The sequence below is a fragment of the Fistularia commersonii genome, chromosome 19 (assembly GCF_037954325.1).
Source record: "Fistularia commersonii isolate RoL2024-O1a breed Wild chromosome 19, RoL_Fcom_v1.0, whole genome shotgun sequence".
Lineage (NCBI taxonomy): Eukaryota > Metazoa > Chordata > Actinopteri > Syngnathiformes > Fistulariidae > Fistularia > Fistularia commersonii.
This window is the reverse complement of record NC_141302.1, coordinates 15363867-15390393: the sequence shown is the minus strand read 5'-3', so window position 1 is coordinate 15390393 and position 26527 is coordinate 15363867. Positions and strand designations below refer to the sequence as shown.

At 40.1% G+C, this 26527-nt stretch overlaps 1 protein-coding gene across 8 annotated transcripts in view; it reads right to left on the bottom strand.

Moving 5' to 3' along the window:
* nrxn2b (neurexin 2b) overlaps positions 1 to 26527 on the bottom strand; it is a 749542-nt gene that overhangs the window by 327234 nt on the left and 395781 nt on the right. For all 8 annotated transcript variants that reach the window (XM_086165979.1, XM_086165985.1, XM_086165983.1 and 5 more), the window contains 2 exons: positions 8118 to 8291; positions 3371 to 3490 (listed from right to left, as the gene is read on the bottom strand). In XM_086165979.1, coding sequence (XP_086022105.1) covers positions 3371 to 3490; positions 8118 to 8291 — 294 coding nt within the window. The remainder of the gene's footprint in view (positions 1 to 3370; positions 3491 to 8117; positions 8292 to 26527) is intronic.

Sequence of the window (26527 nt, the reverse complement as noted above, 5' to 3'; positions counted from 1 at the left end):
TATAGAGGGAGTTGTTCAGCGGGACTCCAAGTTAGTGCTACAAAGTAAGTGATTGTACGGTAGCGGTGTTGTGGAGTTACTTTAACCGCTTCCCCACACATCGTCAGCCTGATTCAAATTGATTGTAGCAGAAACATAAACCATGAAGATGACGAGGATCTTTTCCCCCAAAGTAAATAAGGTCCTGAGAATACAAAGACTTTGCCTTCGCAACATGGACAGAACTGCAAAGATGCTTTGGGAGCAACAGGAGCCCAGTAGGGGCAAGGCACGGTGGTGTTCTCTACTACTACTAGCCACAGAGAACGGTGGATATTTACCAGCAATAAGAGTTTCTGGGATTTTTGGTGGAAATTGGACTTGTGTGTCAGAAAACAAGGCATTCAAACAGCAGAGACGAGTCCTACCTGGTTCTCTGAGGCGGCTCAAGAAAGTATCCAACAATTTTTACGTGGTCAGAAATAGAAAGTGCAGAATGTGCGGAATCCAGTAACATCAAGAAGAAAAGGAGCTCTTTATTTGACCAGAAGAGAAGCAAGGAAGTACAAGAAGACGATGACTGACGAAAAGGGTCAAAAGTACAATATGGCGCCAAAGCACCGAAATGTGTTCTCATTGAGCACACAATGAAGCGGTATGATGGCAGAAGTCTGCATTTGATGATGTGCACCTTCTGTGAGGAAAGAAAATGTGCTACAATAGAAACAGGCAGATCCAAAGCACTGCATGCACAGTTACATATTCATTCTCTTAAGAGGCTGGAATACTCTTTGATAACACTGTGGAAAATTAGCACGTCAGTCTGAAAATATAACAAATGTCTGCTGGAGCTCAGATTTGACATGTTTGGTATTCTTGGAGAGCCAAGCCTGGTGCCAGATTGGTCGTCAGGGTCTATACAACACGCCGTTTTGGTTAGCATGTTGTGGAGGTGTTATCATGAAATAAATCAACCTCTCATGAAGAATAAAGTTTATCCAGCCGCTATTACGATAGCAACTGTATCATAGACGCTCGGCAAATAACTGTTGCGGTTTATGGATTAGCAAAATTAGCAGTTGTAGAGATAATTCTGGCTATATGTTTAAAATGTAAACAGGCTGCTGGTGGTGTCCCATCCTTCATTGGACACATTCGTGGTAAAAGCTCACGTGCACACCTTCAAGGCCTCCCGACGCGTTCGGGGTGAATAACACCTGTCATCTTCAAAACCCATCCACCAAAGCTCCCTACGGGCAAACAGCATCAAGACCAGAAACCACCCTCTTTCCCTGCTCTTTCTCTCACGATGACTGTCAGGGGTGTTGACAGTCCAGATCATTACCGTTTCCTCGCAGGAATATTCCAAAGGCAAGAGTAGCAACTTGCTAATTAGCCCAACACTCTGTGTGGCTATCGTGAAAGCCAAGCGATGCAATACTGTGAGCTAAATTGTATCACAGTGAATAATGTTTGTGTTTGAACATTAAAAATGGAAGAGCAGTCGGGGTGATACAGGTTAACTTGGCATTCATCACTTAAAAAGTGAGCAAACACTTATGCAAACAAGACTATTAGCCTGTCACCTTGCCTCTGCCCCTGTTTAAATCAAGATGCCGGGAGAAATGCTGATTCCTTACTATACATAAAGTCTGCAGTGCCACACTAATGTCTGCTTCAAAGAGGTCTGAAACATCACATTGCATTATCGGTGTCAACAAATCTCCCCTTCACTGCACAGTCGACAGCTTTGTTGGTGTTGTACAATGAGGCTGTGGCGACCCCTGAAGGGAACAGCCGCAAGGAAGAGGCCAAGTTCGTCCCGGTTCATATCCGGTTGTCTATCTCATCGACAACGGGATGCATCTCAGCAACATTTTCCAAAAACATGACTCAATCCACGCATTGCACACCGCATTTCAGTAAAAGCCCTCTGACATGGAAGTTCGGAAGCAATTGCCATTGTACACTGGAGAATTATGCAAGTTGAAAAGTACTATCTATGCTAATATGCACACTCAGAAATAGTCACCGCATTGCACACAATGACATGGTAACAACACTTTTTCAATGCACCTACCTTTGATGCTCTGCACATGTTGCCACCAGCCACCCGGCAGTGATCACACGAGGCTGGAATTGCACTCTTCCCTCGCAGTGACCGCGGAACCAATGCTGATGACCCCTTGGTTAACCCGGAGTTTGTTATGTTCGAGGATTGGCTCGTCCGCATGTGTTGTTTTGTTTTGTTTTGTTTTGTTTTGTTTTGTTTTGTTTTGTTTTGTTTTGTTTTGCTTTGTTTTGTTTTGTTTTGTTTTGTTGTTTTTCTTTAGGCATGATAATTATAATGCGGTTGTGGCATGTGTAAAACACACAACGGGGATATTCAGGCGTGGATGTTCACTATGAGTATTGTTTTGGTGAAAGCTTTGATTGATCTATTTAAAGAATGATCTGAACCATTCCAACCACTGGGATTACAACTTTGAGAATTAAGTAGACATACTAGGGGGTCCTTAACTTGTCAAGCTAATGGAAGTAATTCCTGTTAATAATTTATATCATACATTTCAACTTGAAGGAAAAATCAAATGTTGAGGGAAAAATTTCTCTGAGCGCAGCGGAAGTATATCACGTCATGCTGTGTTTTTTTTTTTTGGGAGAGTGGGCTTTGTTTACGTCATTTTTCTGTACTCTATGTTCTCCCTTTAATTTTCCTAGGGCCCGGTTCTGGTTCTTGATACATACGTGTGACTTCAAGGTGTTTTGGATTGGGTAAGTGACTTAGGCTGCGGGAGTTCCAACTGTCCAACTGTCAAGTTCCAACTGGGAAGAGATCTCCGATGTAACTGTAGGAACCCCTGTACTAGCGGTAAATACGAATGGGTCAGGTGACACATTTCCCCTTCAAACTGCACTATTGATGCTCTCGAAGACATTTGCGGTCGACCGATACTCTCGAGTTACGTTCGGGGGGTGATGTGGTTGTAAAACAACTTAATTAGTCAAAGATACACACGGGGAGAAATGGATTTGTTTCACTGATGGATCGAGGCTGTCAAAAACCCAATCCTGCTAATTGTGTAACTGAAGATGTACACGCATTTAAGAGTTTTTTTTCTTTTTAATTACTAATTGAAAGAGATAGAAAGGGCTCGGTGATGGCAAAGTGACAAATTTGAGGCCATTTCAATACCCACAACAACACATCGGCTGTTAAAAAGGAAAAAAAAAGAGCGCTACCTCTCCCTGACAAAGTTGCCCGTAGAGCTTTCAGATGGGATTCCAAGCATACAACCCAGCACCACTCATTCCAGCCACGCACTCCCGGCAGCTGCCATGGCAACCAGCGGTTGAACACGCGGGGGAAATCAATTTGTTTTCTACTTACGATCGTTGCAAAACGAGCCACCGTAGGACGTCATGGTGCAGTCGCAGGTGAAGCCCTCCCACTGCTGGAGACACACCCCTTGATGGTAGCAGGAGTCCTCCGTACAGGTGGTACTCGGTCCTGGTGGAGGAAACAAGACCAAGTCAACAAAATTTAACACTCAAAAGTTTCCTGGGTTAGGAATGTATGCTCGGAGCTCTGAGTTCACATAAGAGGATACTTTAGAGCCCTCCAGACCGGCGAATTCCATCTTTTGACATTTAAGCCTCATTTGACAGGTAAAAAGGTTAAACCTTGCCTTCCCCTTTGTTGCCCGCTGAGAATTACAATGCCCAGTTTCTGTCAACCCGCTTTGCTGGTGAAGAAAGGCTAGTGGAAAAGTTTTAGCATGAAAGGCCTATATTATTGGGAAAAATAAATAGCGCGTTCCCCACACAGCAAGAAGGCCCCCCTCGCGGGTCGGAGTTTCCATGATCTACCGAGACGAGTGAATGAATGAGCAGATGGTGAGTTCCCCTATGAGTTCCAGAGGAACAGAGTGAATGGATGAGGGAATGACTAAAGAAATAAATAATACACCTGACATCTCCCAGATACAGTAGCAGCTTCTTTGTGGACCAAAGTAAATTTGATGAGTTTTTCCTTGGAAAAGAAATTGAGATTAAAGTTGATGCGAGGAGAAAACCGGCGTTAGTCCAAGGAAGAGCCAGGTTATTTATTTATTAATGAATTCTTGTCGTGCGTGTGTGCCTGCTCCTGCCCTGTAGCTGTCATGGATGACTGAAACCATTTAAATTGTCAATTAGAAACTACACCGCTGTAATTTCTCTGCGGACTTCCAGCCACTTAAAACCAGCCACTCCTTTGGAAAAACTTATTTCTGACATATATTCTATAAATTTGCCGCCGTCCAGAAATGGTATGATACGAGAAATAATTAATAAGAGTTTGCCTTTTTGTCGACTCTGTGCCGCGAGAGGCTCGAAAGCGGGATTGAACAAGGTGATATTATCAACAACAGCAACAACAAAAAAATACAAAACAATTCCACATGGGTGATCTCGGAATTAGACGTCAGAAGCTGAATGATAGATGCAGGATATGATTAGGAGATGGATCGGGTCCCCGGAGGATTGTTCTAAAAATATGTGCTGCGGGGGGATTCTCATTAAAATCTCAATTAAGCGCAAACACTTGCAAAGGAAACGTGGTTCGGTGCCAAAGTAATTTGTTTCTGCATAGATAAACAGAAATCTGACTGCGCCGTTTACAAATGGCCCAATTAGAAAAAAAAAGGCCCCCCTCACGCCAGCAGAAAATTATTATTCAATGAAATACGCCGCTTGGGTTCAGTGTGAATTCCCTAAGCTGGGGGAGGGAATGGTCAAGGCTAATGAGAAGGCTTAGGGAAGTGTTCCCACCAGGCAGCCCTGGGGAAGACCAAGGAAACCCTAAAGGGACCATGTCACCCATCTGGGACCCTTGGGAGTCCCCTGGAAGAGCTGGACAAAGTGACCTAGCAGCGAGAAGTCTGGGTGACAGGTAAGTAAGTGTTGGAAGATGGATGGATGGAAACATCGAAAATCAGCAAGCCTCCCAAAAAATATTGACTAGTCACCCACAACCACACAGCCGCATGATGGCCTCGTCCATCTGCATGACTTGGGTTTCCTTTTGCACAATGCCTCACCAACGCATTCATTCAGTCATTCATGTATTATCTACCGCTTATCTTGCTCAGGATCACAGGGTACTGCGGCTTATCTCAGCTGTCATTTGACAAGAGCAGGGTTCGCCCTGGTCCAGGCCCCAGTCGATCACAGGCTCCAAGCTGGGACAAATAACCATTCACTCTCTCATTCAAACATCCTAACAATTTAGGGTCTCCCTCTTCTTCTTTTCCCTTGGGCTTTTCCCTCGAGGGGTAACCACAGTGAACAAACCTCCTCCAACTGATCCTCTTCTCTATATCCTCGTCTGTCACACTAACTCCTCTCTCACTACATCCATAAATCTTCTCTTTGGACTCCCTGTAGACCTCCTGCCTGGCAGCTCCAATTCCAGCATCCATCTACCAATATATTCACTGTTCCTCATGTGTACATGACCAAACCATCTCAGTCTGGCTTCTCTAACCATCACTCCAAAATATCTAACATGTGCTGTGACACTGATGGACTCACACGTGATCCGATCCGTCCTGTTCTCTCCCAAAGAGAACCTCAACATCTTCATCCCTGCGACCTCCACCTCTGCCTGCTTTTCTTCAATGCTGCTGTCTCCAAACAAAACAGTATCAGACATCTTCTCACACTCTAAAATCCTGTTTAATGATCTAGCCAGAAACTCTACCACTGCCTCTCCTGGACACCATAGACTTCCATACCCTCACAGGTAGATGTTCCAGACCAACTTTCCACCCTCTTAAAAGCTCTCCTCACTTCACCTTTACTAATCTCCGCTACCTCGTCGTCCACAACAGTCACCTCTTCTACCCTTCCCTCTTGTTCACTTTCATTGCTCTTTAAGTACTCTTTGTGTCTTTCCATCACTCTTGCAGCATCTGTCAATACATTTCCCTCTCTATCCCTAATCACCCGAACCTGCTGTGCATCCTTTGCATCTCTATCTCTCTTTGTTGCCAACCTGTAGAAATAATTCTCTCCCTCCTTGCTGTCCAACCAAGCATACAAGTCTTCATACTCTTCTACCCTTACCTCTCTGTCATTTTCTTTGTTCACAGAGACAAACAACCATTCACTACCTCATTCAAAAGTCATATGGAACTATCCATGCTCTTGCAATTTGAATTAATATCCTGCATGTTTGTAGACTGTGGGAGGAACCTGGAGACTCCACCCAGAAAGGCTTCACTGGTTGATTCAAATTGAGGACCCTCTTGCTTTGAGGCCGACGCACTGAGCTTCAGTCTGCTGTTACACTAAAACAAGTCCCAAAAAAATGCTGAACCACTTTTTGGTCAAATGAGGACTCGGAATTATACTAAGATTTTAACTCTGTCTTGGAGACGATTTTCCAAAGCTGCTTTTCTCAGAGCTGAGCCGATAGCATCAGGCTTCATCCGAAAAAGTAGTGCCTGAAAATGGGCTAAGGTTAAACACCTACAAAAGTTCAAGGTGAGGGCGACTACAGAAAACAAATAGGGGAAGCATCGCAACATCTTGTCTGGGTCTTCCTAAAAGAAAGCCTGCTGGAAACCATTAGGATCACAAGGGCAGGGCTCGCTAACTAATTCATCATTTCACTCTGAGCGCTGTTGCGTCGGCGTGACATGGCTTAAAAACGGCCTCTGGAGCAAAATGAATGCACCAGATAACTGCGGGAAAGGAAATGCGGCAGACCGGCGGCCATAGATGGATCTTAAGGGGAGAGAAACCCAGCCAGTGTCGTCCTCAGGGGAAATCAAGGCCGTGCTCTCCGGTGTTTAGTATACCATTGAAACATGGCGGCGGGGCAAAGCATGGGGTTTGGCCAGAGCCAAATTGCACAGTTATGCTGGAGGAATTAACTGCCCGACACCGTAGCCTAGCAACCTGAGGACGGAGGTGGAAACACGGCAGATGCGTGATGAACGAGATAAAGGAAAGATTCCTGGCCCGGGAATTATAGGGCGATGGAGTGGATATACAGATGATGGGGGACTTGGAAAGTAAAGACTCGCCGGCCCGGTCAGCCTTTTAATGGTTACCCGGCAGCCGTGTGCCACGAGGCCGGCAGGGCTAATTTACAAGTTTTTATATAAGGGAGTGGCGAAAAAAAGACAGCAGACAAAGGCAGTGTATCGATCTGACCCTGTAATAAGTCCCCATAGACAAGATATATCTATATCTATATCTATATCTATATCTATATCTATATTTAGTTAAGACAATTTATATTTCATTGTATTTCTTATAGTTAAGACAATTTATATTTCATTGTATTTCTTATTCTTCCTCCTTTCTACTATTATCTATTACTATTATGTTTTTACTTGAAACTCTGGCACAACAATTTCCTTCGGGATAAATAAAGTTGTTCTCATCATCTCATCTCTATATCTATATCTTTATCTGAGAATATCTATATCTATCAATATATATCTATATATATATCTATATATATATATATATATCTATATCTATCTATCTATCTATCTATCTATATATCTATATATATATATATATATATATATATATATATATATATATATATATATATATATATATATATATATATATATATATACGTACACACACACACATATTCACATATACATATATGTATGATATGTGGGATGGCGGCATAGCGAAAGGATGAATGTGCATTTATGTGTTTGTATTCTTTTTAATTCTTATTTTATATATTATCTATTGTTGTTTTTTTTTTTTCTTTTTGCTCGTGACATTTGCGGTATCTTATTTCTATATTCCCTGGTTTCCCTTATGCTCAATAACTCTTCAGGGTCCCATGCATTTATGGAGGAATGGAAGTTCCTTTAACCATCACCCTTGAAAAGTCATCAATCCTCGTTACCTGTCTTTGTGTCTGACGCTTCACCCACTCCAAGAGCGATAAACTTGTTGACGTCGTCCGCGAGGAAGTAATGACCAGATAATAATACCTGGATTCCACCTGCCGGCTTCTCCGCAGGTGAGTCACAAAGGCGAAACGCTCAATTTCCTCGGCGATCGATTACATTTTGTTATAAGCTCTTAGTGTTTTTGCAAAGTGTGTCTGGGCTCACCGTCGCAGCCTCGCTCCACCTGGCCCACCCTGTGGAGGGCATCTGCAATCAGGTCAGGGAGTCTCCCGTTCAGGTCTACCGAGGCCAAGCAGCCCTGGTATCCGTCCCGGGATGCGATCAGCTTGGGCAGATTGCTGTACATGCTCTTTGTCACACCACCGATATACAGCTCTCCTGGAATGACACACATAGACACACAATGTCACACGTTGTTACATGGTTGTAACAACGACAAGATCACATCACACTGGCCCCACAAAATTGTTGATTCTTATTATAGAGATATCTTTTTTTTTGTGAATCAAGTCAGCTTATATATTGAAGACAACACAGAGGCATATGAGATTGCACAGAGACGGGGGTTATTTGACCAGTTAATCTTGAAATAAAAATAAGTGAGAAAAATAAAGTTAAAATAAAAATTGGGACGATGATATCGTAACCCTGTGGATTCAGTTTTGTTATGTTTATTGAAAAATGTTCAAATCTGATTGCTGCAGGAGGGGTGAGCAGGGTCCTGAGTGAGGACTAACATCGCAGAATTTCAATTTCAGACATTTCATTTTTTTTTTTTGTCTGATGGAAGAAAATAATAAAATAATAAATACATCAATTATTAAATAAGCAATAATAAAACAAATTACAATACAACTAACAATGTAATTATTAATGAAAAATTAAAGAACATACATACAGATACTTACTTAAATGAGTCAATTAATAAAGATAAGTTGAACAAATAAAAGTAACTGCCTTAGTAAACTACTAAGACAAAAAAATTCAAAATATCCAACATCACCCTTCAATTCCTGCCTTACCAGTAAAGCTAAAAATAATAATCCAAATTCTCTATCTATCTATATCCTTTATTGAGGAATTATATTTGTTGAATGGTTTTAGTCATTTGTTTCATCACCAAGAGTGGAATGTTATTTTACCAAGGTACCAGATGTTCTCACAAACCGTATTCCTACTCGCTACGAAGTGGATTTCATCCACAAGTTGGCCACGCCTCCTTTCTCTCGGACAAGTCAATCACACACCTTTCCTGAGACACATGAAGTGTGGACCACACCTCTGCACGTCTACCAGCGGACACATGAGATGAAAAAGCAGCGGAGATTCGTAGGGATTTGGTTAAACAGCATGAGGCAGGTCCGAGTGGAGACTTTATTTCAGCGGCTGAATGATTTTAAATCCCCGCAGACGGAGATGCCCGGGCGGAGCACGGTGACACTGAAGGACAGGAGATAAGTCTTGCTTTGCAAACGCATCCGCCGCAAACGAGCAGCTCTTTACAAGGCTCTGAGAGACTAATAAATCGGATTACTTGGTTTGAACAGTTTCGGCGAGTAACAAAGAACTTTTAATTTGTTTACTAAAGTCAAAGAAGACAACAACAACCACATCAACAAAAAACTTCTATTCATTACAAGAATCACCATCAGACAATTAAAAGTAAATCAATAAACCACGGCAACACTACAGGTAATCATAATCATCACCATCATGGTACAAAAAAAAAAAAAAAAGTTCTGTCACTACTTCTAATAATTGCAAGTATTTTTAAATGATGCAACTGAGGGATGTGTCATGTTCAGTGACTTTATTTTTCCTGATATAGTTCAAGTGTCCATTATGTTCAAAATACAAGTTTTACAAACAGGAACATCTCCATGGACACTGCCAAAGAAAGGCAGTGACATATTCCTTGTTCGTCTTTCACATTTGGTAAGATGAAGGGTAACGGGTGTGGACCTGATTGCAACACTCAGACTCCACACCAACAGAGAGGGGACAGCAGGTCAATACTACTTCTGAGGCTCTTGGCAGAAAGTGAGCAGTTCACAACAGCAAAGGTAGAAAAGACAAGCAAGGTCAGTACTGGAAAGACAGGGATGTGGACACTTGAGTTCTTGAAGTCCCGCAAGCAAGTGCAGGAGGTCCAATGGAAAAAAGAAAACCTCTAAGCAGCAAGTTGGACAGGAGGTGAGGCTTTTAAGTCCACATTGGTTGACCAAATCAGCTGATGATTCAGGACCACAGGAAAAGCACTGAGAACCCTAATTGAACCTCCCTTCCAGGGACGCCCCGTGACGTCCCAAAAAAGGAAATCAATCCAAAGAGCCCGTCTGGGATGATGGGATAAACTTGAAAGTAGACTAAAAAAACCCAGGATTAGGAACCAGAATTTGGGAAGATTAGAATCTAGAACTAGGAACTAAGAACGTGGGGACTCAGAATCAGGGATCAGGAAACAAATAAGAAATACAAATCAGAGTCCAAATGTTGTGGTACTAACAGATTTTGAGGAATATCAGAATCAGAGCTGGTGTCTGCAACTGCCATCAATAATTCATGCTGCCAGAACATCCAAGATCCATGTTTTGGCCAGGCTTGACTGCAATGGGTGAGGTATGGACCTAACTGCAACGCCAAGACTCTGCACCAACAGAGAGAGGGTTCCAAACTACTTCACTGAGGCTCATTGAGAGCAGTTGGCAATAGGACGCGGGTGAATCAAAGACAGGCGGGCTGGGAGTCAGGCAGGAGGACGCTTAGGCGCCTGTAGGACTGGAGGTGAGGCGTTTAAGGCCACAGTAATTGCCTGCATGGGCAGCAGCGGAGTGTCCAGATAGACCATTATCAGCTGATATAACCTTTCTGATGAACCAGACCCAAATTTGGTCAGTGACAAAACCTAAATCAAGCAATATTATTGGCTCAATATACAGCTCATAGTTACCTGGAGCTCCTACAACACAACCTGACAACATAATGATTTTACGAAAGCAGCTCTGGGCTGACAAGTAAAACCTCCTGTGGCGTTCAAGGAGGACCTTGGCCAAGTCTTTAAGCTTCTCGGTTTTGCGTGCACTTCTGGGAGTCTTACGTATTCAACGCAGCTACATCCCTCCAGGAGCAAAGTTGTCAGGAATAGGTTTCAGCCCCCCGCAACACTTGGTGAAGGATACACTGTGCGTATAAGGATTGAATAAATGAATGCATGAATGAATCCATCTGGCTATTGCAGCCGAAAACAAATCAGATCTTTCAACTCTCTGAGCAGGAACGACCGGGAGGTTGATCATATGTGGACTTTGTGTAATGGAATGACTCAATGTTGTTTGCCAACTTCTCTCCGGAATTAATGAGTGCTTGACACTTCATATTTCCCAGCCGGGTCTCCCGGGTATAATAATCAATACAACGAATTCATTTGCTGTCTGACTGAGTGATGTTCCAAAATCGTGGCTCTGAGAACCATTTAGCAAATATGAAATTATCGGTACTGAGTTAATCTCAAAAGAGCAAACAGTGCAATTCCGACAGAAGTCCTCCTCGGGGAGTGACGACGTCTGCGCTCAATTCCCCGGAGAAACGAATCACGTTTCTTTTTTTTTTTCAGGGGTGCGACTGGATGGACATTTATATTCCTAGTGGTAAATTCTTCCAATCCACAGCCCGAGTCTTTGGCTATTTGGTTTGATTTGATGGCAGACCCCCAGTCCTCCATCTCCATTCCCAGGTGGAATGTGCAGGATCAAGGAGAAGGAGTGGTATTTGAGACACTTCTTCACTGTTTATTAGCTTTCTTGTTGGTTCCGCGGGACATGATTCAGTCCATATAGGATTTTTTGAGGCCACTTAGAAGTAGTTTAGTTTGGTCAGCACTTTGCAACTGTTATATAGCTGTGAGCCACCATTCTGGTCATTTTACTCCAGATCAAGCCTCTCCTTGCCTTGTGCAAAACCAAGTGCCTATGTAAATTTTTCCATATAAATGAATGACAAATTAACTTACTAAAAAAATGAATATATAGAATAAGTCGTGATCGAAAATACATAAAACTATGTACACAAATCTTAATACATATTTAATTTTCCATATAAATGAAGGACTCACTAACTGACAAAATAAATAAATAAACATGAATGGATAGACATGAATACATATTTTATTTTCCATCTAAATAAAGGATAAATCATCAAACTAAATACATAAAACATTAATTCCTTAAAAATAAATAAAAATATGTACACAAACATTAATATACATTTCGATTTACAGTTCAATGAGGGGTAAATTCAACAAGAAATTAAGTAAATAGATAAAGTAATAAAGTTCAGTGGTGATGGTATGCTATGTTGGTTTCACCCAAGTTGTTTATCTGAAGCAAGTTTTTTATTTTATTTTTTTAAACCCTTTTTTGCAGACCTACATCATAATGATCTGTAACAGAGAACTTTCTGCAGCTGTGGTTGCGAATCGATTTAGTTTTTCTTTTTTTTTTTTTTTTTTCCCACGCCAAGGGTCTCCAATTAACCTCCAGTATGTTTTTATGTTTCAGTTTCCTAGAAACAAAATAAGAAAAGGGTATAAATCACCCCGACTTAAGTCACAGGAAAAGTCAAAGTCACCTAAAACACGCCTGAAACTCTTCAATGCATTAATGGTTTGACCTCGCAGGGCACCTCGGATACCCTTCACATGTTCTTGGTCATGCTAGGAAGCTAGCTGGTTCTCCAGATGACATAACGGATACAGAGCATATAGGGCCCGTCCCTATAAATAGCAAGCTAACTGTATTAGCCCCCGAGCTGGACGTCAGTGCTCAACTCCTCTTTCATGCCATTTATCAAGAGGTGACCACTGGAGTCAGACGATGGAGCGCCGACTCCTACTGGGACCTTCACAGCCAATCACGGAGCTGATCTACACCTCCGCCACTGCCACTAAAACAACACTGCCGCAATGACCGATGACAGCTGGAGTCATTTATATGATGAATTCAGCCGGAAAGAATGATTTTACAGTTTAGAAATAAAATTATCTATCCATTTAGTTATGTGTCCATAGATATCTTTTTTTATATACGTATTTATGTATCCATTAATTCATCCCCATCTACATATCTCTATCAATCTTATTATTGACTTAATTTTTATTTATTTAAATACGGTTTTGCACCTTTTTTGTGTTTTACACGCGATCATACAATATAGCATAATTTTATGTCACGCTCTATAACATAGCATAGCATAGCAAGTCAAAAGCAACAACGTGGGAAATGTATAATGATAGAGCATGTTACCGCCGATTATATGGAAAAAAAATATATATATAAATATCAATGCCAAATATATATATATATATATATATATAATGTAAGAATTTATTCTTTTTATTTATTTATTACTTGCCCTTCTTTGTTATTATAGTAAGGTGTAAATAGTGGAATATTCCGGACGTTTACGAAAGTGTACCATAAGCAAAGCCCCTCGTATGACCGAGGGTAATGCTGACGGTAACTTGTTATGGAACATCACATAATATTGATTGAAGAGTATGAGATACCTGCTTGTAATTGTTAGCTTTCAGTGTTTGGACGGGATCCGGAGGGGGCGGCTCAGAATGATGAGCAACCATTTTCTTCGCAGCGAGTAGCCAGGCACCAGGGCCCTGCAGTGATGGACGATTGTGCGGCCGATTGTCCGAGTAAGAGCCAGAAGACGGAAATAATTACAGCTTCTCAGACACCGCCGGGGACCGCCGTCTCTCTGTTTCCAGAGTTATAACGACCCTTGCAGGGGCCGCCTGGAGGAGCCATAAGGTCTACGATTGGGGCACCGGAGGGCCCCCTGACGGACCAATCAGGGAGAGTTAACATTAATTCTAGTCAGTTTTGAGGGTCAGAGTCTGGCGATGATGCAGCCAAATCTCAAGTATCCTGTTCCGCTGATCCGGAAATCTGAGAGCGGCGGCCATGACCTTAGATTTCAGGCCATGCCGACGAACTCATACATTTTCATTTCAACCCAAAGGGAGCACTGCATGGAACATGAATTATTGATTGCATAAATAAATAATAGGATGACTAGTAATAATACCATTTTGGCTATTAATATAATATAATATAATATAATATAATATAATATAATATAATATAATATAATATAATAAAATATAATATAATATAATATAATATAATATAATATAATATAATATAATATAATATAAATACAAGCACTACCATTAATACTGCTATTACGAATGATAATGTACATGAATCGATAAATAAAAACATAAAATGCATACATACATATATAAAAAACGGGTAACAAAACTATTAAATAAATAAAAATAAATAAATGTTGAATAGTAATTTAAGTAATTAAAGTCTGTGTCGTTATAATTATCATTATGATAATTATAACTAGGCATGAATAACTGATTAAATAAAAATAAAATACATGTCAACATAAATTAAGAATAACTATCATTATTATGTTTACTATTATTCATGGATTGGTGGTTGTAATAACATATTTAAAAAAAATAATAACATAGGAAAGTAAATAAACTATTATGAGGATTTTTTATGAAATACCATAATCTATTAATAATATATTATTATTATTATTATTATTATTATCATTATTGTTATCAATGATGATAATGATAGACAAGTGGTTCTATAAAAAACATATATAGTTTAATAAATTGTAAAAAAATACATATATACATTCTTGATCCCCTTTCTCTTAAATGGAAAAAGAACATTTATTCTTGCTTTGGGGCAATTAAAATATTTGAGGATGGGCAAATCAGCGACCTGCGGTACAACCTAAGACTCAGCTCTGAGAAAACATTTCATAGCTTTGAGAGCTTTTGTATCAATTATCATGATCAAATCAACAAATCAGCTGATAGACACAGTTTTGATCATGCAATTGTTATGGAAGCTGACTAATTTTGGAGTTTGGATCATAAATCACGGTTCAGGTGTTTATTTAACATTGTCAGTTCACCCTGTAAAATCAGGACAAGGCCCCCTGATTCATCCTCGCCTCTAATTGGCTCCAAATAGCTGCCGCGGAGAGTCTCCCAAGGAGTCAAAATAAGTCATGATGGCACAAAAGCGGCCCTGATCCCTCAACAATACCCGGCCACCTTTTGCAGATTCTGCCACACATGCAGAGCAGACATTAAGGTTCATTAAACACTCCCTTCTGACTCCCCCCGACACTCGGTTCCCTCCCACGCTCGAGCCTCCGAGTCATGACTCTGAATGAGTGCTGATGAGACGGACGCAAACATGGTGATCGGGGTGGGAGGGGGACGTCTGCCGGCTGGACGGCGTGGACAATATAACGCCGCCGCTGATTAACAGATCTGCAAAAACTCCACCACAACACATCTGTAGCAGTGAATTTATGTTGACAATGTTTCTAGTTAATTGCCGCTGCTAAATTATAGGTTTTGTGATTACGCCCCCCCCCCACAAAAACACCCTACAGCTCTTTGAATTGTGTGATTAAAGCAAACTCGAGCTTTTATTCAAATCAACGGTGATGTATTTCCACCAAGGGCTGCCCACCCAAGCAATCTTGATTATACTGTATTCACAAGTAGAACACACTGCATTGCTATTTATCTATTAAATTGCAACTGTTTGTACGCTTGTACTATTTATATGTGTGATTTATATATTAAATCTTATCTAATCTCATTCAAATAAATTAAAATTGAGGTAAATAGATTACAATTAGATGAAAATTTGTTTAGTTGAATAAAATTGATTTTATTTATTTTAACGTACTTTGTTTTGTATTTTTGCCAAAAAAGCAGTATTTTCAACCTTAATCTTATATAAACACATTAAATACAGTAAATGAGGAAACACTTTATATAAACATATATATGATAACATTTAAATAATACTACAAATACAGATTAATAATGAGGAAGAAAATAGATTGTTGTACTTGCATAATTTAGATAGAAAAAAGAGCCGAAAATGTTTGTTATTAACATACCCCAATGTTGGTGTACATATAAATAATAACATTTCAATAATAATTATCAATTACAATCACCAAGAAATTTCAATTTATTGATGACTAATTTCAAGATAAGTCCGGACAAAAGATGACAGATGACATGTAGTAATGAATGAATATGTAAGTTGAAAAATAATGTATGTAATTATTCACATAGGTGTATATATATGGGATGAATTTTGAGTTCTATTAAACACTAATGACATTTTTAATATTAGTATAAGAAAACATACTGTTAATATAACAACAGTAATATCAATAATAATAATAATAATAATAATAATGATGATGATGATGATGATGATGATCATCATCATCATCATCATCATCATCATCATACAGATTGATGAATAAGTTGAGGGAAAGAAATGTATTCAAAACCTTCAAAGCAAATAAATAAACAAAAGTTCTACTTTTTCTGAACTTTCCACTTTTGCAAAGGTGACTCAGTCTCCATGTACGTCGGTATAAGCGTCCGCCAGTGTGTCAGCCCCAGGTTTCGGGACACGGCGGCTTCACAAAAGACAGGCGTCGTTACACACTTTCACGCTTTCATTCTCCCTTCGACGGACTGTCACTATGGATTCCGAGTCGTCTGCTTCACCTTCGATTGGACTTCCTTTGCTCCGTCACTATTACTCACTCCATATTTGTCTTGATCTCCCTGCCCTTTTTAACTCTGCACCTCCACTCCCTCAACATCATCTGTCATCTTTTATCTGCCCTCTTCTCCCCTCCTCCTTTTCAGCCATATCTGTCCGAGAGCACTTTACCGGTCATCTGCTCCGAGCTACCATCAAGAGCTTTACCGCCGCCGCCCTCGATCGCTAAATGTGCACAGATAGCGCTTTTAAGGTCGCAGGTGACTCGGGGTGAAACCGCTCTTAAGTTTGGTCGTCTGAAGCATTTTTCAAGTATGCGTTATCTCAGCTAGGCGATTCCCGGTAGCGCCGTTTTTGTGTTTTCCCTGCAGTAAATAACAAGTTGCTGCATTGGCAGTGTCTGGGAGGCCATTAGTCTTTGTCCGTGAAGCTGCTTCGGCCGTTTTGCCGCAATCCCGCTAGACTCGTCCAGAATCGCATGTGTGTTTTTAATTTAATCGCTTGGGATTGGTCCCTGGTTCGATTCCCTGCCCAATTTCCATTGCCTGGAAATTGTAGATTCACAAACATCTAGAGGGTTTCTAAATTTCCAACTATTAGGATGTCATAAAGCCAGTTAGCCAGTTAGCAAGCCTGCTTCAATCAAACTACTTGTCTAACACCAACACAATGTGCTATGAGCACATGGACATAAAAAGAGTATTTATTTAATTATTAATTTATTTCATTACTTATTTGGTTAATTTATCCACCGGTTAAATAGAAAATAAAAAAAAAAATTATCAATATTTGTGTATGTAATTTTTATTTATTTTGAATTCGATTATTTATATAGGTATTTAGTTAGTTTGTTTATACAAACAATACGATATATATTAATGTCTTTGTACCTATTTATTTTTAATGAATTCATGTATCTATTCACATTAATTTGTTCATTGTACTTAGTTTGACAAGTTGTCCTTTAAATATGTATTTTTTTTAGTTTGTGTACATACTCTTATTCAATATAATTGATTAATGAATTAATATATAATATTTAATTTCTGGACTATTTTGCACACCTGAATAAAAGCCAGACCCACAAAATTTGAAAAGTAACCGATTGTACATATATAGGCCTTGTCTATAAATCACAGATGTCCATTTGTAACACAGAACACAGAAAGATGTTTTTTATCTTAAATTAGATATATACGTTACCGTTAGCTGGTAAAGATCCATAAATTAGCCACATCATTACTTACGAAGCAGCATTCAAAGCTTGTGAATAAGTATCTCTTCACTTTAATTAGTTTATCCTTCATTGCTCTTGAAAATAAAATATATATCAATGTCTTTGTACATATTTCTGTGATGGTCGTCTATATGACGTGAACAAAGGGATTAATGGTTGTTTGTCTGCAATGGTCAAGTGACCTGCTGAGTTATTAACAGCTAAACAACCCAATGAACATGTTGGAGCTAAACAAATCAAATCTAAATATGATTATGAGTGACCGTGCAATCCGATTCCAATTCTTCACAGGCAGACTGAGAATCAGAGCCTGACGGAAACGTGAATCGGTTGTCCAGATGATGCAAACTGGAGTGACAGCTTTGGAGGTTCGGCAAAAACAGGAAGTGCTACCTGTCTGTTTGCAGTAGGCGTTAGTGACAATCCTTCTTTATCATCCATAACCACTTCACAATCTCATGTTTCCGAACAGTAATAATTTTATTTTCCCTCTGAAAATTATCCACTATAACCATAAACTATTGCTTTGTTTTTTTTTTTGTTTTTTTAATTGAAACAAAGGGTTCTTTTTTTGCACCCATCTGCTGGGAGACGTTTAGAGACACGGTGTTATCGCAGCTCGCAGCGCAGTGGGTTTGAATTATCCATCAAACAGACATATGGGTTGGTACGTTACAAAGTCCATTCATGTTGAATTGTTTTGAAATGCAGAAATAGCGAGTTGAATTTAAAGGCCAGCTGCACTTACATATTTGATAGATTTAAAATGACAATCAAATAATCTGCTATTGCAATGGAATCTCAAATTTGGACATTAATTGACAGTTTAGTTTTATTTATTATTAATTGATTAAACCACTTTTCATTTTGCTGAGGGATGACTCATTTGTTAGATTCACACTTTAGATCCCTGTTTCAATAATGGATGATTAATGGTGATCTTGAAAACAATATATTATAATTTTTTTAACCTTTTTTTTATATTTATTTGCATCTCTTGTTTCCTTTCTAGTTGAGTTGACTTTCTTGTAAAATGTTAAAATAATAATGTGATAGTAATTATTTATATATATATATATATCAAATGTAATATATATCAAAATGCTAATAATAGCAATTATTATTATTATTATTATTATTAGTAGTAGTAGTAGTAGTTGTAGTCGTGGTATTGTTGGTGTTATTGTTAGTAATATTTTTACTAGTAGTATTATCATAATTAGTTAATTCATAATAACACATTTATAAATATTCATATTTTGAACCCATTCACATGATTTTCGGTTACTTTTGTGATTTATTGTTTTTACTACTTCATCTTTCTTCCACACAAATAGACCCAGAATAGCAGTTGTCTCTATCCGGGCTCTGCTCGGGGCGAGGAGCACTGCGTTTGATGGGTGGGAGAAGTGGAGGGTGGGATGTGGGGAAAAAGCCAGAGTTGTGAGTAATGCTGTAGTAAATTGTGATGCAAGGCAGGTCAGTGGCGGAGGAAAAAGGTGAAACACGCCGCTCTACTGCAGCACCCCAGGCTATCATTTATTGGGGTAGGGCTGAGCAGCGGAAGGATCTGGCAAGGATAAAAAAAAATGGTAAAAAAGAAACAAAATAATGCCTACGAAGGAGCTGATGTTTGTTTTCTCTCATAAAAACGTTGCCAGCCGTGCAGAGGACGACACGGATTATCACAAATTAACATTCTATGGCAAGAGGATGGAATCCAGACATACTTATTATCTGATGTGAGGCGCTAATCTAGTCTCGCCGCTCGCAATTTGCATAGAAGGTTCTGGATTTCTGCCTCTGCACGTTTCAAAGGCTCAGCCCCCCGCCATCACGTGGCAGACCAGGTGGGAAACCAATATCAGGCACAGAAGTCAAAGATTTCCTTAAATTTGTCAGCAACTCAGATATAACTCTACTTTTCCTCAGCTGCCTTTGAATCCAAACCCAAAAAGCAACATATGTGAGCAGAGGTAAGCTTTCTGCTGCAAAGGAGATCTGCGATATCAAAACGCGTCCGTTCAGATTAACAAACTAACATCCATCCTTCCATATCTACTGAGGGTCACGCTAGGGAATTGGTGGAACTTGAAACAAGCGTGCTCTTTTCTTGCTGTCCATGAACGGTGCCTGGAGATACAAGCTGTAATCAACCAGAATTGAAAAAAATCAAAAAACTTTTCATTCAAGCTTTTCATTCATGATTTTTTTTTTTTTTTCTGAATTCCTGTCGTGCAGTGAAGAAATGGTCAGAGAACATGACAGAGTGGGATTTGGTACCAAGAAGCACTTGACTTTAGAAGATGCCGCAGCCCATTATGCCTCCTGACAAACTTCAAATGTGTTTTTGCTCATAAAGGAAATTGGATTCCAGGCCCCGATCACCCGCCACATATTGTAAAGTCACAGGGATCCACTTTCTTGCCAATATAGATGACTGTATATGGACTGTCATGGGAGTAGTATTCCGCATTTATAAAGCTGTTCTTTAAAGAGCAGCAAAAATAGCTTTTCTGTCTTGTTTCTCTGTTCTTCAGTTAATAATCCCCACACATTGAAACATACCTCTTCAGCGTATTTCAAAAAGTTATGGAGCTGTCAAGGCAGGCTCCTCATAAAACAACAAAAAGAAGGGCAAGACATGTACTTTCAATTTTCTGTGAAACAGTTGAAAAACAGGACTTTCAAAACTCCAAATAAGTGACTGATGGTTGACCTTAAGACTCAAACGCTACCAAAGGTGTTGGTATGCGGTATGGGGAGGCTTCTAAATGTTCCCTTCAGCTGTGTAGTTGGACCCTCCAGAATACTGACGACCTAAATAAGGCCACATTTGAAGAAAAACGTTCAGTTTCCCTTCAGTTGACCTTTTTTTGGAACACTTCCAAATGCAGATGCCGATATTCTCTGAGCACACCACACTGTAGTAAACACCTGAGACACCATAGTACAAATGCCATGCAGGCAAATGCTGATATGATTTAGCGATGATCTAAAACAAGGGCATGCCTAGAAACAGTTCTTGTCTTGAGGGAATAACAAACAGGGTAACTACAGAGTGTAAATGTCAACAATGGCGAGCTATCGGGTATTTTTATGGACCAATGGTGAGAAGTGACCCTAAACTACAAGATAGGTGAGTTCCAAGACACTATAGACTGGGTCTCGTGCCAGGTACCCGGTACTCTGAGGTACCCTGGAGTACTTCCTGCACCTGAATGCAACCGTAAGCCAGCTCATTTTTAAAGTCCACCCAGATGGAGACTTTTTTTTTTTTTTTTTTTTTTTTTAATATATATGTTCCCCAGAGCTTCATTTTGTATCATTTTGTTTTCAGGTACTGCAAATGCAAGTAAAGCTTTGCTTTTTCACCAATGAAGCAGGGCTCCAGCTTGCATGGAAGCCTATACAAAGAGATCGTCAGCAGAATGCCTTTGCAGGTATAAACCTTTAGATATATGTTTCAGTATGCTTATTGGCTAATATCTAATCTTTACATATCAGTCGGTCATAGTTTCGGCTGGACAGCAATACATTTAATGTCAAGTCACCAAAATCAAAGCATACTGTGTGATTTCTTTGTCCTATATCCAACGATGACCCGTACAAATCGACATCTGAGAGACATCTGTCCAGAACTGTCCAGTGATATTTCCAACCTAGCTTTGCTGATGATACTGTGAAATTCTACACAGTTTGTTCATAACAACCTTTAAAATGATTTAAATTGAATGATATCATCATTGAGACGATAAAAAAACTTCTGTGCTGCACGGCTCTACAAAGGGTGCCAGTGACATTTCCAAGTCACACGGATACATTTAAAAAAAAAAAAAAATTGCACATTCCAGCCCGTACATATCTTCACCGTGATCACAATTTAAGATTAAGCAAAATTCAGATGTGAATTCACAAAGTAGGGATTGGAATAGATCCAGATTTAATGTCAACATCCAACCTACATAGTAGGACATGTATGCGCGTCATCAAAGGATGATAGATGGTATTAATGTCCAGGGTGATCAAGACTCATTTTGAATGGGTAAAAATGTGAATACCTTTGTGGCTTCCTTGGAAAGGCGGGGGATCTACAGCCATTGTGTTATTGACATTCCAAGGATGATGACAAATAACTCAAGCCAGCCGCTTCTGCGCTTAAACTAGCATCAAGGTCGGTGGAAATAGGCTGAAGAAGGCATGCCATTTGTCAATATTGCACATGTCGGATTTCATCCACTGGGATTAAAGTTATGTTGAATTCCTCCGAGTACATGGGTGAAAGAAATAAATAAAAGAAAGCAAGAAAGAAAGAAAGAAAGAAAGAAAATACCAAATTAAAAAAAGAACAGGCCAGTGTGGTTCACTGATGTTGCTATATATGCACACAAATCATTTACATAACTCAACAGCTTTGTACAAAATCAGAGAAAGGAGCTAACAAAGATCTGTACGTTAGGTATCCAGGTGAACCTTAATCAGTCTCGTATTGGAAGTTACTTGAGCTATTACCTGGTTTTGAAGGTTGACGCGCAAAGGAAAACACACTAGCAAGGACAACTCTTCGAGAACCACAAAAGAGGAAGATTGGGAATGATCTATCCTCTGCATTTTATTTATCCAATTTGTCAGAGGACAGTTTGTGAAGGTTGTTTGCCTGACAGACTCACGGAAACTCCCATATTTGCTGTGTAAATGGGCTCCGTCTGCTTGTCTGGCGACTGTTGATAGACACATTTACCGAGGAGACACTGAAATAGGTACGGTTACTTTCCTTAAATTGAATTGGAGTCAGCGCACGACACCCTATATTCATTTAGAAGCTGGCTAAAGGAGGGCCACAGTGATGTAGAGGTTTGTTTAATTAAATAAAAATGGTTGGTGTATATAGGGTATATAGGGAATATTTTTTTTAAAACAGCTGCTGAGCCACAATGTCATGTTGAATTTTTTTAAGACTGTGACTCTGCAAGCAGTTGTCAAATTCCGGACTAATGTATGCTTCACGTTAATGCGGTACCTCAAATACGAAATGCTTTGGTGAAACAAAAGAGTCTGATAACTACTTTATGTCAGTCGATTGTTCAGTCTTTGGATTTTGGACTCAAATTTCCCATCGAGGAGGAACAATGAATCTGATTCGCAGTCATCCAGTTGTCCATTTTGCTGGAGTTGGCTCTGTCACCAGACAGCTTTGGAGTACCAACCAATGGAATTGTAGGATTATGTATTGAATAGGAATTGTGGGACAACTGTGTTAAAACTTAAATCAAATTAATCATTCACCATAATTCAATTTGGATTAAAGTGTTGATTTTGATAATTGGCTAGTAAATGCATTGAGCAGGATTGTTCCATGGCCTCAGTTGCACCACAAACATTCAATGCATCTGGAAGAGACGGCTGAGACCTTGTCTAAGAGACTAAAGCTTTTGCTGCCGCTAAAATAAGTGAGTGAAAAATTATAGAATTTGGTGTTTATTAAGTTAATTAATTAATCTGTGGTGTTAACAATTACAAATGTAGAGTAAGATTTTGCAATGTGACAGAATCAGTAGAGCAATCAACAGAAAGAAGAGAACAGTTAATGTGGAAAAATAGCAGAACAGAGAACTGTAAGCTAAAGGGGAAAAAAAAAACAAAATCAATACATGTACCCCTGGTTAAAGAGCCAGGCTCTGCAAAATAAACCCAAGAAGCTGAATGAAAGAGTGACCATTGCAGCTTTGAGACTGCCGGCAAGCGTGAGACAATAATGCGATAATGTGTGATCTGTGGCGAGATTGGAGAAAAGGGACGAAAAGGACGAACCCGACACAGCGGATTGAGAGAGGTCTGAGTCAAGGATGCGGTGAGGCTGAGTTAAGTGAAGCATTCATCAGGTGAAGAAGTCTAGCTTTGAGTATCCGGGATGTACTTGAAACATAAAAAAAAGTTGACCTTGCCCTTCCAAAAATTTAAGTAGATATTTAAGGGTTTCAGAGGAAATAGCTTCGGATCAGGACCCAACACTAGGAAATTTAAAAAGAAATGAAGGGGTCTCTGCCGTAATACCGTATTTGAACCAATGAGTAACTCTTGATGAATGAGCAGTGAGATAAACATGCTCTCAAGGCTTCATGGAACAAAGATGAGCAGATTCCTGTGTCATAAGGACTCTCCTGCCTGTCACCGTCACACAGCCATCAGCATCAAACTGAGCAGAATTTGGTAGCAAACCCCTTATGCCTCTAAGTGACAGATATCAGCAGCTGGAGGTGAACCTAGCTTGAGCACCAGATGGCAGGTGCAACTGACGCTAGTGTCAGTTTTAATTGCCAAACCTAATTGGTAAGAAGTGTATGGTGATGTATATCTTTGAGGAAGCAGCAAATAAAGGCAAAATAAAGGCTCACAGGTCACTGAGGGGAATGAGAATACCTAAACATCCTGGCATAGAAGTTGAGGTTTGCTTAATAACAAACTAGACCGTGGCACCATTTGGAAGACCAGGTAGAGCTTAAAGTCAAGATGGACTCAAACAAGGGTGCACAACCATGGCGTATCACCAAGGAGCCGGGAGTGACAGAACAAACCATCTTTGGGAAAAAAAGTCATGAAGGATCTTGTTTTAACCCTCTGATTTTGTTAAGGGTCAATTTGACCCATTTCACCCATTGACCCAATGGGTCAAATTGACCCTTAACATAACAAAAGGGTTAAATGGAACACAGCAGAAGGTAGAAGTTGTATCTGACATGGTCATTGAAGCTTTTATGACCGCAAGAAGGAAAGTAAGCTTGTGCATTCAGCAAATGGTTGTAGCTAAGATGACAGAGAAGGTGAGGTAAAAAAGAGGTGGGAGGTTAAGGATTCCAGCAGGCCTGACCAGAGAGATTCATTGTATCCTTTGGATCCAAAGTGGAAGACCACATGGTGGCCAGAAGGGCTAGACAATACTGACTTAGTCATCTGACCACAGTCGAGCAACTAGACCGCTTCAGTCATTCAATGCTGGGCTAACAACAATCAATGAAGGCTATTTAAGGTCCGAAAAATATGGGAGCCAATAAGATTGAGGACGGTTTCAAAAATACCAGTCCTTTTGTTAGGTCACTGCCGAGCAGATGGCGGAAAAGTGTTTTTGTAAAGTTTTTGAAAAATATTTCAAGACAAGTTGAAGTTACTCCCAAACATTGATTCCAAAAGAATCACCATAGTGCGGATCCTGCTGAGATAGCAGTCGTGCAGACATGGGAGGAGCGCAAACCTGAGACCTGAGAGAATCTTTGATTGACTCAATGCAGATTCGCTTTGTGAGTCCCATAAAAAGTGACAGTGCTCCGCAGCCTGAAGAGTTTGTATTTGGAATTATTCAGAGACTTTGCCTCAAGTTCAGTTTCTAAGTTTGATGTCCTTTCACTCCCTCTCCTTTTCACTTTAGTAAAGATTTTTTAGTTGTTTCTTTACCGTGACTCCTGGATTTGGGTTCTGACCTGTCAAACACTCTTAGCTTACCACAACTTTGCGAAGCTTTTTGTGCAGAATGGTGAATGTTGTCCCTTGGAAAGGCTCGGTGCAGTTTGTACTAGAGACAACAAGGCGAGTCGGTTGTCACGGGTCAGGGACACTAACTGGACCGCAGTGTGATCACTGCCACCATTCTGGAAAGTTTTAAGCTACAAAGTGGACAATTTGGGAGCAAAGTATATGCGTAACGGGTCCACCTTCACAGACAATGATCTCTTGATCAATGTCTTGACCTCAGTAAAGCATAATACCACTGCCCAACTTTTGATGTAAAACTGTACGGGGGAAAGGGAGTGGAAATGGTGGTGGCTGATAGGGGCTACCCAAGACACAGGAGTGGTACATTCCCAGCGGTACCAAAAACCAGAGATAATAACTGCTGTAAAGACCCTCAAGTCTCATGATGGTGAGCTCTCATTCACAAACCTGCAGTCAGACCTGACACTTAGATGATTTTAGAAGGGAAAGAAAAGAAAAAACAAAAAAACAAAAAACAAAATCAAACTCCTTTTCAGAACAACCTGTCGTTGTTGCCCAGAATGTTCCATCAAAAAATTCATGAGGAGCTACGACAGTAGGTTTCGGAGATACGGTTACAAGATGGGGGCAAGATGTTCAGCTTAGGAGAATAAGCCGAGTGCAGGTGAGTGCCATCACTCCAGACAAGGTCTTCAGGGAGCTGAGAATCGAGTGGATCATCGTTCTGTCCTCAGAGATCACAGGTCTTTTCGATCTCCTCTATTTCCTTTCACTATCTTTTTCAGTTTTTTAAGTCATACTCCATCATCGGAGTCAAGGCTCGGTGTGTATGCACTCGAACTTGACTGAGACGCTTAACCTAAATGTACACTACTGGGGATGGAAAAGTATCCATGGCTTGTTGTTGTCAGCGGGGATGGCGGTAAGCCTGCCTCCGACGCTGTACAGCTGCAACCGCCGTCCACTCGGACTTCGCTTCAATTGCTGTAGCTTTCTAAAGTGTTGACGGAGAAGTGAGATGCGGCTGCATGGCAGAATCTATTTTGACAGCACTTGTTTGTCAGAGCCACGACAAATACACTGGGAGCAAATTACATAGAACAAATGTAGCCACGTGGAAGGATGGGATAATCATTGTCATCTGCCAAACAACCGATTGCATACGAACGGATAAACCCATGCAGTAATTACCAGATATTCTTGGAATCATTTGGCTGCCACTTAGAATATTTGCAAAC